The 18,985-nt window shown below is 41.3% G+C and overlaps 1 protein-coding gene across 1 annotated transcript; it reads left to right on the top strand.

Moving 5' to 3' along the window:
• The first annotated feature begins 5,114 nt into the window (after positions 1-5,114).
• CCDC201 (coiled-coil domain containing 201) lies at positions 5,115-10,805 on the top strand. The gene is made up of 3 exons (XM_067292175.1): positions 5,115-5,166; positions 9,199-9,770; positions 10,719-10,805. The coding sequence occupies exons 1-3, from the start codon at positions 5,115-5,117 to the stop codon at positions 10,803-10,805; spliced, it is 711 nt and encodes a 236-aa protein (XP_067148276.1).
• Positions 10,806-18,985: the final 8,180 nt, after the last annotated feature.

Raw genomic sequence — 18,985 nt, 5'->3', positions numbered from 1 at the left:
GCGTAAATAATGAGTCCTATCAGCAGTGGGTTGCTCATATCCTCTGGTAACAATTCTGGACAAGAAAGCTAGTTCCAGTCCTGGGTGGTTTATGCTATAGAAATGCAGTCTCTGGAATGGTTTATTGTTATTTGGAAACAAGGAGAAGTGAAGAATGGAAAATGAGAACATTGTGTACATTGTCCAGGCATTATTGGTGCATTGCCATTTTATCTATGTCAAAGCATTCCAGTTTTGCAGCCATTCCCTAGGTCAGTAGGTCACCTAATTCACTATTCCTGCTGGTGGAACACGATGTTCTGTAGTATAATGGAATGAAATAAATATACAGGTACCAGTCACGGGCCTTATTCTGGTCTGGGCTGTTCTGATGGAAAAAAAGCCATAGCTGGAAAGGGAGCCATGTAGTGTAAATTGTCTGTGACAATTCTGGCTCTCATTAAACCCACTGAACTGTGGAGAGAACATTTGAGGATGGGGAGCTGGAGGTACAGCCAGGCTGCTTAGGAGTCCTGGTCTGATCCTAAACATCTAGTCCTCTGCAAATTATTCCTGCTATCTGCTGCATAGATTTTTGTGGTTTGAATACATTTTCAGGCTCAAGGCTCAGAGGAAACAGAAAGAACACATTTAATGTTGCTTTAATGTGAACCTCCTAGGCTTCTGCTGTTTCCATACTTCTAATCAGACATTAGTCTGCTATTGCTAGATTTAGCCAAAGCAAGCTAGCGATGAAGAATTAGAATGAGCTAGTGATGAAGAAGCAGTCATGACTATTATAAATGTTTGCCCTTTCATTTAGTGGGCATGGTCTGAAGATGCCAATGAGTACTTTCATAGAGACCATATGCCATATTGATTACTCCACCACCACAGACGAAGTGGAAGAGCAACCCGATCACAAATGCTCTGCTTCCCTGAGTCGGTGCAACTCCGATGACTTCATTAGCATTCCCTCATCTCAGACCACCCGGGGATTTGTCTGAGTGATTCTAATAAGGCAAGAAAGAACCATTGATAGTCATCTGGCCTGACCTCCTGCACAGGACTACACTCAGTCTGGCCACGCTACTGCACTGCACAAACACAGCATTTTTTGTTTATTATTAGATGTAATAAGGTAAAGTAAATCCATCATTTTCTGATTGCTGAGAGATTTGAAGTTAGACATTTGTTTGGCATTAGCCAAACTGTGCTCATACTGTTGCCAAAGGTCATGAAAGCATCATCGACTGTTTTCCCCCAAACTCTATAGTTACTCTGTATATTTATTGAACTTTGGCAATAATATTCTGTGCTCCTCAGCAGCACTGCCAACATAATTAGAAAGGAGCAGTCATATCAGAAAACACACAGCAAATTAGTGAGGAAAGCTCCCTGTTGAATATTAACTCAGATTGACTTCTGGGGTGTAGAAACATGTAAAAAGTGTATAGGACACCGTCTAGTGAATAAACAACGTGGAGATAGAACACATCATGGCATTCTGCTAAGACTGAAGTGGGTAAGCATAAAATGAAGAGGAATCATTGACGTAATTACAAAGGCAGATGGTGGCACATTGATTTTATGAAGGTTAATGACCTCTATGACTATTAAAGTGTACCTAGTTTCTTACCTCCGAGGTAATTAGACTTTTTAAAGTCAAATATTAATCAGACAGACCTCTGGATAAAAAAGAGACTTTTCTCAATTTGGCATTCCCTGGAATGTTTTCAGAATGGCTACTTGTGTATTATAAACTTGTTTAACCAAAACAGTCAACAATTTTTAATGCCTATAAGATTTTGGATTAGAAGATAGCAGCATCTTTAAATATTTACGACTCAATCCTCCTCCCACATGGATGCTAAGCACTGTTTCTGATGGGAGAGCTGGGCCCTGCAGAAGAGAGGGAATTGAAGATTTCTGTCCTTGCCTCTGAATTCTGATACTCTCCAGGTGAACTAAAACACACAGGTAAAGGTGCACTCCTTAAGGCTTTTGTTTACTCAATCTTAATGCTACATTAAAGCAGAAAAAAATGGCTAGTAGAAAGCTAACTTCAGTTCTCTACAATTGGTGGACCTAAAGGAAAATTTTCAAACTTCAATGTCTAAATTAAAAGCACTTAAGAATATTTGCAATGGTTCAGAGGCAATGACCCAAACCCCATTGATTTTCTAACTATTACTGACCTGGAAGGAGATTAAGACATTTAAATAAGGTTTTGACTTTCTGAGCAGCCACAAAACCTAATTAGGGTATCAAGACTCTCTTTCTGAGTGTTCAAAATCAGATTTGCTATCCAGTCAGACAGTCTTTGTGCCATAGCAGGGGTACACTACCCAAAATAAGTGGAACTACATAACCTGAAACACAAGCCACAACTTGGTATATTGCTAGTAGAGAGTTGGTTTTTTTTTTTCTGGTAGATTATGAAACCACCAAACCATCTGTCTAGAATTCCCTACAGCCTTCCCTTCAGGCTCTTTATGAGATGCTCCTATGGCAGGAGTTGGAGTGGGAATTGTATCACACTTAGGCCTTTCCGGGAAAGCATAGCTGAAGATATTGACCTTGTCTCTGGCCAGATAAAAAGTCACTGGTACGCTGAAAAGGAGGCTTTTCCAACAGGTACCGCTTCCCTGCTACTGATATAAGTAATGTCATTTGTTTCACTGATGACAGTAACATCATAATTCAGCTTTCCACTGACTGAGAAAAGTTTTCCAAAAGACCCAAACTTTAAAGCTGTTGGAGCACAAGATCTAAAATGTACAGAGGTGCTTTTCGAGCACTGAAAAGTACAGAACTTACTTAACGAAGGATTCATATAATCCTTGGCTTCCAAAGGTTTCAGCAAAATGCCTTCCAAACACTTATATAAAATGTCTGTCCCTATTGTATACCCTATCACGAATCTTAGGATTTTCAGTGGTGCTCAGGCATGTAATTCCTACTGAAATAAGTGGAAATAAAGTGCTAAGGTGCTTTTGAAAAATGCCACTGGGCTCCTATGTGCAACTTTGTACATGTAGAGGGGCTAAGGCCACAAGGAGTGCTCGGCTGCTCCCCTTGCAATGTCTGCGGCTTCCTGAGGAACCTGCAACTAAATGGGATGAAGATGCTGTTCCTGTCATGTAGCCCACTGTATCATAACATTGGAGTGGCTAATGCAAGCAATAAAACTGTAGATGTTAGTTCATGCTGAAGCTCCCTGCTGCTTTCAACCTTGGTATTCACAAATGAGATGTTCCACTCCGATTTTCACTGAGGAGTTCAATGTGACCAGTGTTCTTAGAGCATTCCTATTTGATTTGACTGTACAAAAAACACTGACACAGGAAGAAGAAGTTACGAACATTTCAACTGGATTTGCATTTCAGTGGGATTTTCATCCATAAACAACTAATAATCTGGGCTTAAGTCATCTAAATCATTTAGGAAATAAAGTTTAATTTCCTTTCTTCTTGTATTTTTTCCTTCTTCTCATCCATTCCTTTAGTCTTTCCTCTAACTTATTCTTTCTGTATGGCTGTAAATTCCGGAAAACATTTCCCTCTTTGTCTCCCTCTCTTCATTTCTTTGTCCTTTTATTCCCCACCACCACCACTTGTATTTTTCTTCTGGTTCTTCCTCCTTCCTTTCATTTCTCCAAATAATGATCATCCCATCATGATTCATCAGACAGAGCAGAGGGCTGAGCTGCACTTAACAGTTTTCCCCACTGTCCATTATAAACATCTCTGTGGAATCACCCTTTGCATCAAAAGCCATCAGGATAGTAGCAAGAGTGGCAAGAAGGGCAGACTTCAGAGTAATACAACACTGTTCTGCGCAGTCAAAACTGCACCTAGCTCAAAACTGCTTGGACACTTGCAAGATTTATGACTTCTCAAGCTAAAACTACATGTCCAATCCAACATAGTATGTTAGGGAAGCATAGGCACTAAGGGTCACTTCAGCATCAAGTGTACTAAGTTCCTTCCAGGAAAGCACTGGTTGGTAGCATCATCAGAGCTGGAAATCAAGCAATGAATGGACCAGCAATTGAAGAGAGGTGGTTTCTCAGATTAGGGCAGAGCACTAAGGGAAATGGTGTTCTACAGCAATGTATGCCATTCCTTGGTATATTGATAAATAACTCCAGTTTTGTCCTTTTCCAGATGAGGCCAGCTAGTCATCACAGACTCCCATGTCTCTGAAGTGAATACTTGCATTTGAATTGGAATGAAAGGGTTGAAATTTGAACAAACCCCTGTTTTCTTTTGTTTTCCCCACTTTTGTTGGTTTTGGAAGAAATTAAGAATTAATATTTCCCACAAGGGAGTGCACTGAAGACATTTAAATCATTTCCTATCTGGGTTTTGTATTTTTGGAACCAGTTTAGAATGGGAGGTGAAGTTATCTCCTAAAATGAGATCAACAAAACAATCTTTCAAGCCATAAACATAAAGCAGCAGGAAGCTGGATATAAAATATATGGAGACTGCATAATAAAGTTGGTGGAATTGTGTGCCATCTCGCATGGCACAATAAAAGAGGAGAAGGTACATAAACGTAGACCAAACAGCTGGATCCAGACCCATGAGTTATTGCTCCAGCATATGAGGTAGAGAATACAGAGAAGTAAGATGACCATGCCACAGACTGCAGTAGGTCTGTAATTTTAGTAAGGGAATGTTTCGTAATGAAAAGGAGTGAGGAAAGGACTCATGATGTGTCCTTTTTTAAAGATCAGCAAGAAGCATACAAGACACCACTCATGTCCAAGTTTGGGTATTTCATGTCCAGGCTACAAGTACACTAAGGCCAAGGTAATATCAACACTGCAGCTGGTTTGCTGAGCTTAGCATGCTTATATTTACCTTGGACTCTTTTCTCTTTGATCTCTGGATGGCTTTGTCCTTCCTGTCCCCTGTAACATCACTTCATAAAAAACTAAATTTGTATGACGTAAGAGAAGCCATGGATAATAGGGAAAACAACTTGCAAAACTCTTAATTTGTATCTTGAGAGCACTCAGGAAGGAACTGGAACAAGCAGCAAGTAAAGGCCTCACAAGGGAGAGAGGGAGGTCTTTTCCACGGGGCTTGCAGGAAAAGGCACTGAGGCAGGAGGCTTGGCATAACATGGTGCGACTACAGACAGTGCTGGTGGACCAGGAGATGCCAAGAAGAGGATGTACCAGAAAGTGAAGGCAAACACGGCGGGGAGGGCAAAGTGCAACCTCAAGCCTTGAAGACATGGCCAGGAGTTTTTGACGGGATCCTGTGAAACGACGCCAATGTTGCCCAGACCCACCGAAAAGGCTCTGGTGGAGGTTCACAGTGCCCAGCATTGTTTGCATCACTGCCTTGCTGGGAGAGGCGATGATATGTCCCACTGACACAGCAGGACAGTGCAAACATTGCGACACTGTGACAAGACATCACTCCCCACTCTGTGCTATATAAGGCACTGGCTTGCTGAGCTTTGCAAGGCACAGTGCCGCTGACCTAGTGGCTTTGCTCACCAAGCCACAAGGCCACTAGTTTGAAAACTAACTACTAATATTCAAAATGAGGTAAGGGCTGGTCTACCCTCATCTATGTTTATAAAGGACTGAGAATTTTACTGCAGGGGATTTTTTTATTTATTTATTTTTGCCCAGCCACAAATATCTCAAAATAGGTTTTGTTTAGTTCTCGAAATATTCCTGTAGGAACCTCTCCTGGGAGTTTAGGAAATAAATAGCTTATCCTGGACAGACTATTTATTTCCAGGATGTTTACTTGTGCAATCCATGTGATTGTAAAGTGCTTCCATTTCTCAAGCTCTCTTTCAGTTCCTTAGGGGCACATAATTTAAACCTAGCGACTTACCCCATATACTGACAGACTGTTATTCCTAAATATTCAACTGGTAGCTCCAATTCTCTATTCATAGTGCAATTATTAATACAGCAAGAGAGGGTGGTTTGTGATTAGGTTCGAAATGCCTAGACTCGCTGGAACCACAGGTTCAAACCCTGGCGAGATCACCTCAGCCCTTCACCTCGCTGTGCTCAATGCGCTCTACAACCTCAGGTCAGCTGTGAAATTAGATCTGTCTGGTCAGCCAAGATTGTAAAGGTCTACAGGTTGTGTTTTGTTGAGAGGGGTTACCCCAATATCTATACATGTGCTCCCTCGTGTTGGGGCCCTTGTGGTACTTCAGAACAACAATCTATATGAAATATAGATTGTGGAACTACACTGTTTAGGATTAGTTGCTTAGCACAACTTGCTTAGCATAAGTAGCTAAATTTGCTGAAGCCTTAGGCCTCAGGCTATAGCCACTGCTACGTGCTTTGAAGTAGTTTTACCAAGGACACCGGTGCAGTTGGGAATGATACATCCTGAGAAAGTACAGATAAACTAGCAGAAGCCAGTGGGAACCAAGGTTAAGGGCTAGACAGCTTTGCTAAACAAGTAGCAAGGTACAAGGCATGACCGCTGCGTGCGTGATCGGTGCAATGATTGGCTACCTGTGACATAATCTGTATGAACCACAAATCAAGGGCCAGAGCGCCGAATACTTGTACTTATAAAATAGGCAAATTGCTGAATAAAGATGGAATTGAACCTGCATTCTGTGAATGCGTATGATTCATTCCCGTCACTCCCGCGGACCGCGACACCCTCATATCTGTTTTTTTTTATATCTGCTGCTGACTGCCCTCCAGCAGGGAGCAGACTGGCAATTCAGTGGCGCTGTGTGCAGACCAGCTGTAGTTCTCTGTTGATGAAAATCGTGGTCCTCCACCTGAACCATACCATTTCAGACCAGTGCAATGGTCATCTAGGAGCTGATATTTTGGCACCACTTGCTTCAAGACAAAACGTAGTCATTTCCACAATCGTCAGCTGCAAACACCGTGAAATTCAGAACACAGCAAAATAATTGTCAGTTTATTCTGACTACCTTTGTTTCTTAAAAGAAGAGATTTTTTCATGGCAGATTTAGCATTTATTTTCTCATTTTTATTTAGGGTAAGAGAAACAGAGAGAAAATAAAATCAGGATGGGAACAGATACACTATATCAACAATGGTCTTGGGACAGAGCCTCAATGTGCTGTAAGCAGCTATGTGAAGCCAGTAAATCACTAGATATATTCCTATGACTGAAATAAGCAGCAAGCAGCAGACACTAAATAGCAATAAATGTAGCTTTTAGATATGCTGGCTAGCCCATTTCCCTATGATTACTTCATCCTAGGCTTCAATTTAGCAGTTTGCTCAGTTAGCAACACTCCTAGTGAAACTTCTACAAAAATGCTAAATGTGAGATTTAGGGACTCTCTGCAGCAAAGGATGCTGGGAAGCTACGAGGGCTATAAGAATGGAAGTAGCAGCTGAAGCCAGATCACCTAAGATTTAGGAGACCAGTGAAAAACATCAGGGGGTCCTAGGAGGAGTGGTAAGGCTGTTTTGTTTTGTGAAAGCTGCTGCAAGATACATTCTCCAACTGTAGACTCTAACGTTCTTAAATGTTTACTTCTTTTCTGTTGTTTTAGACTTTTCCCCTACTTTATCTATAATGGTCTTATTAAAACAGCTGAACTGAAAAAGCTTGTTGCACGCATGTGTCTCTGCAGTGCAAAAAGAGCTGTGAAAAGAAAAAAGGCTTTTTAATGTTACTGTCAGAAGCTTTGTTAGGAAACTTTCTTAAAAAGTTAACTTTAAAAGCAGAAGTAGCTTTTAATTGAATACTTAAGCTTTTCATTAGTGAATAAAGGTGAGGCATCAAAATGTCCAGCTGAGAAATGTTTTAGATTAGATTAAAAAAAAAAAAGTTGCAAACCCCTTCTTATACTGATTCCCTCTGATATTATTCATACAAACTTACTGCCAGCAAGCTCCTATAATAACAACTAAGTGAAGTCAACCTAGCAAAACAGGGAGAAAGAAGTCTGTTGAGGACAAAGTAGTGTCTCTTGGTTGGAAGTGCTGTTTATAAGGCATCACACAAGCTATCTCTATTAAGGAGTGGGAGAAGGAGAAATGGCTATTTGAATGAAACTGATAAAAGGGGGTTCTTTCCCCCTCCTTCCCCCCCTCCTTCCCCCCTCCCTCTCTCCTTTTCCCCCTCCCACCCACCCGCTGAGTATGAACAGACTGTTTTGCTATATTGAAGAGTTTAAAGGGTCTAAATTTTCTGTTTTCTTTGCTCTGTGTTCTCTAGAAATACAAAGTGGGTGTGAAACTCTGCTAAACTTGTACACCCTGCACAGGTGCAAGATATTCCCGAGGAGCGGAGAGTTGAGGCCTTTGACTTCAGCAAATGTCTCTCTCTGCCCCCCTCTCTGCCAAAGGCCTTTGATCTATGGGGTTTTGAATAAACTTACAAGCTATTACCTCCTTTATGAGTTTTAGGAGCTCAACAATTACTAGCAATACTTAATTGGCCACCTAATTAAGATATTTATTTTAACTGTATCTATATAACTGGATATATTTCTTAGTCTTCTTCACATGTAGGCAGTCAATTTCCTTTCCTTTCTTAAGGGGAGGTGGGAGTGGGCAGCAGACACTTTAACAAAAAAAACATCTTGCTGGAGTTGTAGATTCAGTAGAAAACAGGTTTGCACATAAAACAGTTGTATTAGGCTCAAGTTCAGGGCCAGCATAAGAACTAAGTCAAACAGTGAGCAAGTGGGAGGGAAGGAGAGGTTTGTGACCCCTGTTTTAGGATAATTAAACGGAAATTTTAGTAAGAGATGTTTGCCTGAATACAGAACTTCCTCACCCATCTTTCTAGAGGACTTTCACTTTTGCTATGCTATGCTAATTCCTTTTGCATGCAGCAGTTATTTACCTAGCCAGTGTTAGCAGCTGCAACCCAAAAACATGTTACCTCTATATTCTGAAGGAGAAACCACTGTCTTAATGAAGTTTCAGTTAAACTGATTTTAAAAAAATTCTAGTGTATGGGGAGCTCTACATGCAGAGGGCTGGCACAGGAGCAAGTGTTATATGTGTAGCAAGCTGTCCTTTAGTGTTCAATTTTCAGCATGACTCTTTTAAACCCTTGAAGAACATTATATGAAATTTTTTGTTTGTATAAATCAAAGACAGACTGTCACAATGAAAATAGGAACACCTTGGATTTGTTTTTTGAATAGTTAGGTATTTTACACTAGCGTCATTGTTCAAAGCAGGAGATTCCAGTTTTTCTTTTTTATTTTCTTAAGACAACAAACCTGACTTGGAGATGTCAGAGGAAGAAGATTCCTTTCTAAATGTTAAAAGATCTCTGAAAAAGAGAATGGTGAAACACAGCACTCCAGTGGACTCGATGTTCTCGAGAACAATGCCATCTCTTACAGACTTGACAAATCAGTCAATCAAGGACCAAGATGCCAGTAAGAGAGTTTATGGATCCCCAGTGCCAAAATCGGTTCTAAGCAGATCATTAGCTCAGGTATCATCAGTACGTGCTGAAGCATACTTCCCTCAAGTTATGTCCCCAAAAAGGCTTTCAACAGTATCTGACTCACAAGAGTCAAGTGAAAAGATAAGCCAAAGCTCTCAGGCTGTATTTTCTAGAAGGAGACTCTCAACAGTATCGGCCTCAGATGAATCAACTGGAGATCCAAGTGGCAAGGCTGTCCTAGATGTGAAAACTGAAGTTCCCACTGAGACAACTGAGGAGGTCACAGCAGCTCCCAAGCGTGGATTTTCATGGCTGGTTACTGGGATACCAGGGATAAAAGATCCCCCAATAGCAAAAAACAGAAAGAAGAAAATTGCTAAAGCTCTTGTGGTAATTACATTCCCAATGTTATGAAATAGCTAAGCTACTTCCTACAATGTTGAGTACATCCAGATCTTTCTAGTAGTATGGGCATGTCTAACAGAACATCTACCACTTTAGCAGTATGAGTATCCACAGAGCATAAATGTATGACTTGGGTCATAACCAGCTGGGCTATGTGTTATCAGTCCTGATCACAGACAGGGTGGAATGCTGTTTTCAAAAGCAGTATTTGCTTCACCTTGTGAACCTGCATGACCAGTTGTGTACACTAGTGCAAAAACATAATTTTTTTAAAGAGAAGCTTAAGAATGGGAAGAAATTAGTGATTTGGCTTTAATAAACTTGAGAATTTTCATGTTAGCAATTAAAAATGGAGAAAGAAATTATCTACATTCTTGTTTAATTCCTTTGGCAGTGCTTTTTTTTTTTTTTTTTTTTTTTTTTTTTTTTTTTTAAAAAAGCATCCCAATTGTTGCAAATGATATCTTGGGTGCAGTCCTTTGGTCAGTGTAGGGTTTTCTGGGGAAAGTTTAGTTTAATAGATTTTACAGTTTTTTTTTTTTTTTTTTGTGAAGTGTGAGATCTCAAATTCCTACAGCTTCAGTTATTGCTAAGGGCCCTGTGGAAAGCCCATACAAAGGAAGAGGAGAGAGCAAAATTAGATTCTAAGGCTATCGTATCAGTGTGAAGCCATTAAATTCTGTTGCTATTTTAGTGTAGTTGTAATGCTTTGTTCATATGTGTGTTGGGAGGGGGGGGAGCCTAGAAACTCATAGGAAAACCTACCTGCTCTGCTAGTAAAGCCTTCTTAGCTTAAAATGAATTGAAATCTTCATCCCGAATCTAGTTGGATTTATTCCTAATGTTTTTGTTGCATTTATTGTTGTTTTGTTTTAAACATGTGACATCTGAGTGGATTAGGTTGGCTAAATAATATTTTTTTCTCCATAACAGAAGAAGAAGCAAAGAGAATGGGAGCTCCGCCAGTTTAAAAATATTGAGGAAGCAGCTGAACATGAACTTACAATTGAAGAAGCTTGACTGAATTATCTTTGGAATGAATATTACCACATCCTTCTGGTAGGAATAGCTGGTTCCAATAAACCACATACCTGACTAGACTATAGTGCTTCTTAGACTTCCTCTTTCTTTCCAAAAGTTCTCCCCCTCCCCCCCTTCTTGGTGTTCTGCAATTCTGTTTTTGTCTCCTAAATCTAGGAGGTGCCAGGTAAAAACTGAGGACTGCCTCCGCAAGGGGGCCAATGTTAATTTACAACAGCTGAAGGCCTGGCATGAGGAAGCAAGGGGGAAATATTGTGCAAGAATCGCTCTTGATCTTGTCAAAGCTCACGCCAAGCACCTTCTTTCATATAGTACTCAAATCTTCTAGGATTGCTAATGTTCTTCAAATGACAGAGGCTGCTGTCCTAGTAGCTGCAGAGGGTATAATGCTAGTTAGCCAAAGGAGAATCTCCTCATCTGAAGAGTAATCAAAACTGATGCAATCGGGAATGTTTTTGCTGCTAGTTGGGGCGATGAGGAAATAGTGAGAGGCACCAAGGAGGGGGACAGCCTATGGAGATTACTAATTAATGACAGTTTGTTTTGAATGGTTGGTTCTAAATGAACTTGCTCTGGTTCTGGATTGCAAGTGCACCACACTGTCTCACTGGCAGTGTTCGGTGCTTTTCTGTGCCTGTCAAAGGGCTCCTGATTTTCTGTTTCTCTCTGGAGCTGTGGCATGGGGCAGGGGTGAGGGAGGGCTCCCTGATGACAACATTGGCAAAATGGCTTTTTATCTCTCAGCAGTAGTCTGCTGTGGAGCACCAGTCAAGAAGAAAGACAAAAAGCATAGCACTAATGTTAGTTCCTACTGCTGTCTGTTACTTAAGGTAGACCCTAAAGCTTCAAAGTGACTTATGGACCATCAGCAACAGGGACCTAGCGTGGATCTGATGGCACTATGTCCACCCACACCTGCACGAGCAGGGCTTTAGCACATACTCTTTCCTGACAGTACTGGGTATGCAGCCTGTCCCAGGCACTATATATTTGCACCTGGCTCTGCTAAGAGGAAAGTCTCTGTTCAACACAAGCTGCAAAATAAGGAAAGGGGAAATCATTGCTTTTCCTTCTTACACACTGAAACTTGTAATGTCTCCTGCCCAAGATGGCAGAGAAGCAGAAACATGGCCCACACCAGTGTTACAAGACATGCTGACCAATAAATAGCTGTGTTGTTATGCTCAAAAACCCATGTACAAGGGGGGTTATGGCTTTTTAACCTTTCCCAGGATTTAAGAGGAATTAGGATGTTTTTGCTAACAATTCCTGAAATGAAACTCTCCATGGTTTCTCAAGAGAGTGTCCTCAGTCTCAGCTCTCTGTGGTAGCCTGGCAGCAGAGTGATGCTGCCCTCAGGTCACTGGCCAAGGCACCCTCGCTTGGCTTGAAGTTTAGTTAATGTTCTGGTATTTGTTTGTATGTGTTACCCCGGCTGCTTGCCAGGCCTCCTCAGGTTCCTCTGGCAACCAGAGAGCTCCTGGCTGATGTAGATCCCAAGATGTTCTTGAGATAAAATAGGCATGGTTGCAGATGTGCTGCTATACCCTTGGGTTTGCAGGCATTTCATCAGCAGCTATGATTTGCGCCAGGGGCTGAACTAAGATCAAGCAACTGCAAGGTTATCATAAAGCCCTCCTCTACCCCCGGGACAAGCACAGATTAGTCTGACCGCATGACCCAACACTTAATCCAAAGGACCCACTTCTGTCGCCTGTTTATTTGTACCTTCCCAGATGGCCAGTTCCACTTGTTCCTTCTTCAGGCTTCTCATCTGGATCTCAGAAAGTCTTGGTCTTACTTTTGCCAGTTCTTTCCCCAAATCACCTCTCAAAGCCACTCTTGGCTCCTGCCCATCCAGCCCCTCGACCTTAACATATCTCCATCAAAAGTCTTATCCAGTCTGTCCTGTAGTGGCTTCCTTCCTTATTTGTCTTTTTGCCCAGTCTTCATGACTGGATTCCTTGCCTTTCAGAGCTTCCCCCTCTAACATTTGACGTCAGTCTTCCAGCAAAACTCTTCATCTCATCCGTCAGAGCCCTAAGTGCCTTTGTGTACTTAGGCTGACCTCTCCATGGTGCTAGGCCAAGCAGAAAGGTCATAAATGGCTGTTTACACCAAGATCTGGCTCTTAGCAAGCCAGAGATGTAATTGCTGGGAATTTCCTGCTCAGGCTCTACTTTTGGCTAGGTCAAATGGAGGAAAAACCCAGGGAATATAGCTACTAACATATAGGAAGTCTCCAGGTTTGTGCCAAGCACAATGTAAAACTTCCTAAGATTTAGAACATGGTAAACACTGGGAGAGTTTGATTGGGAACAAAACGGCTGCCTCCCTGCCAAATTTCTGGAGCTGGTTGGTACCAGTAAAGTCCCAAAGGATTTCCTCAGTGGAGAGAAACAAATTGCTCAGAGTGGTAACACAGACTTGACTTTGACTGGGTCTTTGCAAGTCCTGAAACTGTATTAGACAGACAGATGCACAGAACTGATGGCTTTCAAGATTCTGGAAAACACTTCTATTTCCTTTGTGTGGAAAGTTTAAAAAGAAATGCAAAAATATTTTGTAGCATTTCTCTCACAGTAATTCAGATCCTCATGAATTTGAAAAAGTCACACTATTGCTCTGATAGCCTTTTATGATTTATGAGAAAATATGAATAGAATTAGTTGGCTTTCCAGGGCACTGCTGAAATGTGACTGATATACTGTCTACATCAACAGCGTTATTGTTACTTGTCATTTATAGTACTAGGGGACTTCAATGAGATCCACACAGTACTAAGCCACATGTTATCCCCAAGTCAAAGATACTCCCAAATAAAGGCTTGTCTCTAATATTTAAAAGCCAGGATGTTAGTGAATATGAAACTCTGACATATAACTGCTATTGTTATGCTTCACATATAGCTATATCCACAAGGGGGAAAAAGAAAAAAGTAACATTTGTTTTATTTACAGGGTTTGCACTTTCATTTCTTTCTCTAGCTGACTTCCAAATGTTTTAGTGACACAGTTAGTTTTCTGTTGCAGTATACACATATAAAAAACACGCTTTGAGAGAGACACTAGTAATATGCAGTTCCAATGTTGTTTAATGTTCATCCTCCAGTGGCAACAACCATGAATTACTGTTTGGTTAGCTGCTCATTTCATCTGCATTTCCTTTATGCATGTTTACATTGCAATATTGCCCCAGTGTAAAAATAAACCTTAAAGGGAGCCGTGGATTCCAAAACTTCCAAAAAATTAGCATTTTTTATTAGCGAGCCCAAATACAGATTGCAGGTGCTGAGATTGGAAAAGATCATATAGACACTAGATTCTTATCAGAACCTAGCCCCCAAAACATCATGTTTTGAAAAAATGTAGGAACATAAAAAGCCCATTTTCTGCATGGATGAATGTGAAGCAAGAATTGCAACAGGTTCTTCAGCCTTGCTCTTTCAAATGTAACATGGAGCGTGTTTATACGTTCAGAACAGCCTTCCCACCAAGGGTCCCCCTTTAGGGCAGTATTTTTCCTTTAGAAGCTAAGCTATGACCTTGACCTAGGGAATTGTTTTTAGTACATTTGTTTCTGAACGGATATTACACAATCTACCTGCTGATGGTGACTAAGCATGATGTTGGATGGAGACAAACAAAAAACACTACCAAGAGCAGAAAGAAGAGATAGATATGTCTTCACCCTTGATTTATGAGCTCAGTTTTGTTCCCACTGAAGGAAATGGTAACACTACTGTTGACAGAGTTAGGCGCTCTCTGTCCATCTGGATTGCTGCTATAGGTGATCCAGATGAACTGATCATAGCTGAACAATTTTAGGATAACAAGGAAAAGTGGAAAAATCAACTCTCTTAAATAAAAACAGATTTTTTTCCCCCTGAAAATCACAACATAATTTCATTCCTGCTATAGACAAAACCTTGAGTAATAAATAACACAGCAGTGTCCACACTCCGTGTAGTTTGTTCTATAAGACATACAAGCACAAGAGTCTCCCTTAGCTCCGTCTGTGGCTCCCGTCACCAATGCCTCTTAAACTGCTTGCTCCTCAACATTTCTGAATTTACAAAAAACCCCAAACAAATCAAGATTTTAGATGTGGAATATTTGAAGCAGTCACCTCAGAAAAGTTGGTCCAGTTGAAGCTATCAGTTAACATTTTCCAATGTAGTTAAAAACTAAATCTAGGCATGGATCCTGGCACCTCTCCTAGCATATAGTTATCCCTGCCCTGTCCAGTAAACCTCAGCTCTGTTGCTCAGCTGTTTTATTACTATACAGATGCCTAAAGGCCCTAGACAACTAAATGGGAAGTAGGAGATTTCATCCCAAATCCCCTTTTCCTGTGAAATAGGACCTTGAAACCAAGTCTGCGTCACAGGACAGTAATCGCCACGTCTAGCCTTATTTTGCAGTCAGAGCTTTTCAGTGTCACTTGTCAGAGCTGTTCTACTTTGCCCAGGTATTCATTAGAAAAGAAGCTTGAACTTACATCATAGGTCAGTGACTCACCGTCTCGCATCTCTGATATTTTATTTCTTGGATTGTTTAAAATTCATGTTTACTGAAGAAATGGAAAGGGAAGGGATATCCTTCATTACTCCTGGGGAGAAGAAATAATGAAATCATGTCTTTTCTGCTCCTTACCTTTGCTGCCATTTTGGTCACTTCTGTTGTCCTCCATTTCCTCCTTTTGGCCTTTCCTAGCTCTACATGTCCTCTTCTAACTGGCTTTTGCTTTCAGCTCGTCATCTTATTGCAGGTTTGTCCCCTGTAGGGACCCTCTTCTACTGGCAGATACTGTAAGCTTCCTAAACCTGACATCTTACATCTTCTCCTAAAGAGGAGATACCAGTAATGAAGGGGAAAAAGAAGTATTTCATGACTTTAGGATAGGAAAGCAAATGGGTTCCTGTCCTGGAAACAGAATAATCCAACTTTCTAGATATGGAAAGGTGGTGTGTTTTCAGATAAAGGAAAGAAAGAATGAGCAGGACTGCTGACAAAATTACTGGGAGAGGAAATGGCTCAGGAAAAAAGTTTACAAAATGCCTAGAAAAATGGGCTTCAAAGTATACTTCCCGGCTGAGAGAGCACTGAGCAATTAATTGCCTCATAAAGTATGCAATTAAATCAAATCAGTGATCAACGAGAACATTCATAGAAAGAAGACTGGTGCTTCAGCACTTTCTGCTCCTCTCAAAAAAAAAAAAAAAAAAAAAAACGAACTGCACCACAAACCAGCTAGACGGGTGATGGGGATAACTTAGCAACAGAGAGAGGCTTTGCCATGCTGCAAGGGAAGTCATTTGACGTTCTCCTAATGTGGCTGGATACGTGTTGTAATTGTAACTGCGCTAGAGGGAAGAAAGAAGGGGTGCAACTGGGATGGTGGAGAAAGGAAAAGTGTTGTTTGGCATCCTAAATCTCCCTGGGTAGCTGAGAAAACCGGCCACGGAGAGCATAGGAGTTGAAACTATACTACAAGTGTTACGATGCAAGCAGATAAATTAATAGTGTATCCTGACCTTGACTAGTATATTCAGTAGCAGGTGGGTTTTTTTGGCCACAGCTAGGTGATGAAAAACTTTGATTAAAGGAAACCACAGAGCAAAATCCTTAGATGAGACTGGCCAAATGATGAGACTGGGATAGCTTCATTTGGAGAAGAGATGAATAAGGCAAGCAAAAACACAGGCAGCAAACTCAGGACTCCTAAGCGGCAGATGAGCTGTTCTGGTTTCTCACGATGTGTTGCATATGCTTAATGAGTCTAGGGCACTTGCTTTCACTGGATACCTTTGAGGCCAAGGAAGCTGTCAAATCAGGGGAAAAAAGAATGCTACATACTCAAATGAAAATAGAGCAAAATGCATTAAAAAGGAGGTAGTGTGTGTGTGTGGAATATTTTGTAAACAAACATGTCACAGTCAACAAGTCACTGGTTGCAATAACAACAGTAACAACAAAAATCAAATCAAAGGTTTAAATTTATAGTTATCCCTTTAGGCATTTTTACATATGCCTGATTAGTCAGATTTCAGGAGAGAGCAGCTTTTGACACTCTAATAATTCCTGTCTGTGACTATCTTAAATTTTGCAACTGACCCATAGTCACTGAGCTGTGGGTCACTAGAAATTTTATTCTTTTCCACACGGTTTTGCTACAGAAGGCAAGATGATAGTGATTCATTGAATGCAGTCAAATAGCTATTTGTAAAGAGAGGCACTCTGCTTTCATCTGTAACAAAGTGCTTTGACAATCTAATCTTGGCTTTTTGCTTTGTTTCATTATACATTAATTATATTGATTTTTTTTTTAATCCAGTAACTCTGTGTGATTTCTGTGTTTGATGGCAGAGCTTATTTATACAGTAGGTCAGGCAAATATTCGTGTGACATTTAGTCTTATTGCCGGTGTGATTTTGATATAATAACAGGTTGGATTAACCCCTTCAGGCCTCTATTTGCAAAATGTGCTCTGCTTCGAGGGCCCTGCATAGTTTTAAGCGCTCTGCTGGCAAGCGGCACCCTCAGCCCTGAGTTAGTGGCTGCAGTTTTCTCCCAAGCGCTTGCTGAGATGGTTTTGCCCACAAGTAGGGCAAATCGCCCAGCGTGATCTGCCTGAACAAGGGCACTGGGTACCCTGGCTACTGCATCGTCGTGTTGCTCTCCCTCCTCGCAGCCCGTGAAAGCAAGCCAGGGATATTTGCTCCTACGGATAGTGCGAACGTGCCTAAATCTCACTGCAGGTCCAGTTCTAAGAGCTTGAAATAGTACATACGCATAGATTAAGCTCACAGTGAGCATCAAAAGCTTTCACGCTTGTTAAATATCAGAGGCTAATTCAATGGAGACGATGTTTGACCACCTGAGGGAAGGGATGGCCCTGAGGCCCCAAAGCAGCCTACTTTATTTCAGTTCTCTGTGCAAGCCTTGAGCTCTCCAAAACTGACCAGAAATGAAGTCCTCTGTCCCTTGTCCTCTGGGGAAACAGAAACCTGAAAAAATACTCTAAGTATTATCAACAACAGCAGTAATAATAATAATTAATAAGGATAGTATTGCTGAAATCAGAATTGCCCCAAGACAAAAGGCAGAAATAGATTTTTTTGTCAAAGAAGCAGCTGGGCGAACTATTTGATTTTTTTGCAAGAACCAGCACAAGGGTGAGCAGACTAAATATAGAAAACAATTATAAATAACCCAGGGAAATGTGCCCTCCTGTTTTAACCACATATCATTTTGGTGACCAGAATAGCCCTTCTGCCCACCTCCTTCCTTCTTGCTGAGACTGAAGGTGCTGTGTTCTGCTGAGCCTGCAGGACACCCCCCCTTTCCAACGTGGCAGCTGTAGCTGGCACAGTTTGGGCATGTTTTTCCCCCAGTTTTGGTTCCCCCCTTCATGCGATACCAAGAGTAAATGACCCTCTTGACCTACTGTGGTCTAGGTCCTATGACTTAATTCCTATTCCTATTAGCATTATTAAAAGGATATAAAGAGGAAATAACAGCATCTTTAGGCTGTAGCACTGACTGCCCAAGATTATCATGCAGGAGAAAAGTCTTGTACACACAAAAGGAAAAAGCAGGAATCTGAAAGTAACCCAAATATTAGGAGTTCTGATGACAGTGACTTTTAAGGTTAGCAGTAGCTATAATCCAGTAGGTTCCTTTAAAACCCCAGTTTCCTAGTGTGAAATATCCACTGTTACATTTGATAATGTCAAAGTGAATGAGATGCCTTAATAGGTATTTGAATGATCTATTACATTTAAATTCTGCTAAAAAAAAATCTCTTGGGAATTTATCTTTTCTTTAATGAGCATGAGACAGCAGCCACTTAAGGAAGTGGCAGGCCACTTCTGCATGGCAGGCCAGAGGCTCGCGTCCTCGCCGCCGGCAGCTCTCTGTGGCTGCTGCAGACAGGCAGAGCCACATCGCTGCCTCGACAATGCTCATTCCTCTCTCCAGACCTGCAGCAACACCATGGCTGAAGCTTGCAAAGAGATTTAAGCAGCTGAGGATAGTTTAGGTGCCTGGAGCCAACACTGAAGAGATCAGTAACATTTTTAAAAGCCCCTGCTGAGCTACTGCCTAATCTGGTAGGCTCCGAAACCCCCAATTTCCATGAGTGGCCCTGGGGAATAC

This window comes from Apteryx mantelli, chromosome 2 (assembly GCF_036417845.1).
Source record: "Apteryx mantelli isolate bAptMan1 chromosome 2, bAptMan1.hap1, whole genome shotgun sequence".
Taxonomy (NCBI): Eukaryota; Metazoa; Chordata; class Aves; order Apterygiformes; family Apterygidae; genus Apteryx; species Apteryx mantelli.
The sequence above is the reverse complement of the archived record's forward strand: the minus strand, read 5'-3'. Positions and strand labels throughout refer to the sequence as shown.

Bases quoted from the DNA above. Each gene is read 5' to 3' on its own strand.
- CCDC201 (XM_067292175.1), top strand. From the start codon at position 5,115: ATGGTGCGACTACAGACAGTGCTGGTGGACCAGGAGATGCCAAGAAGA. The intron at 5,167-9,198 runs GTACCAGAAAGT...TATTTTCTTAAG, and splicing joins GGAGATGCCAAGAAGAGGAT to ACAACAAACCTGACTTGGAG. The intron at 9,771-10,718 runs GTAATTACATTC...TCTCCATAACAG, and splicing joins AAATTGCTAAAGCTCTTGTG to AAGAAGAAGCAAAGAGAATG.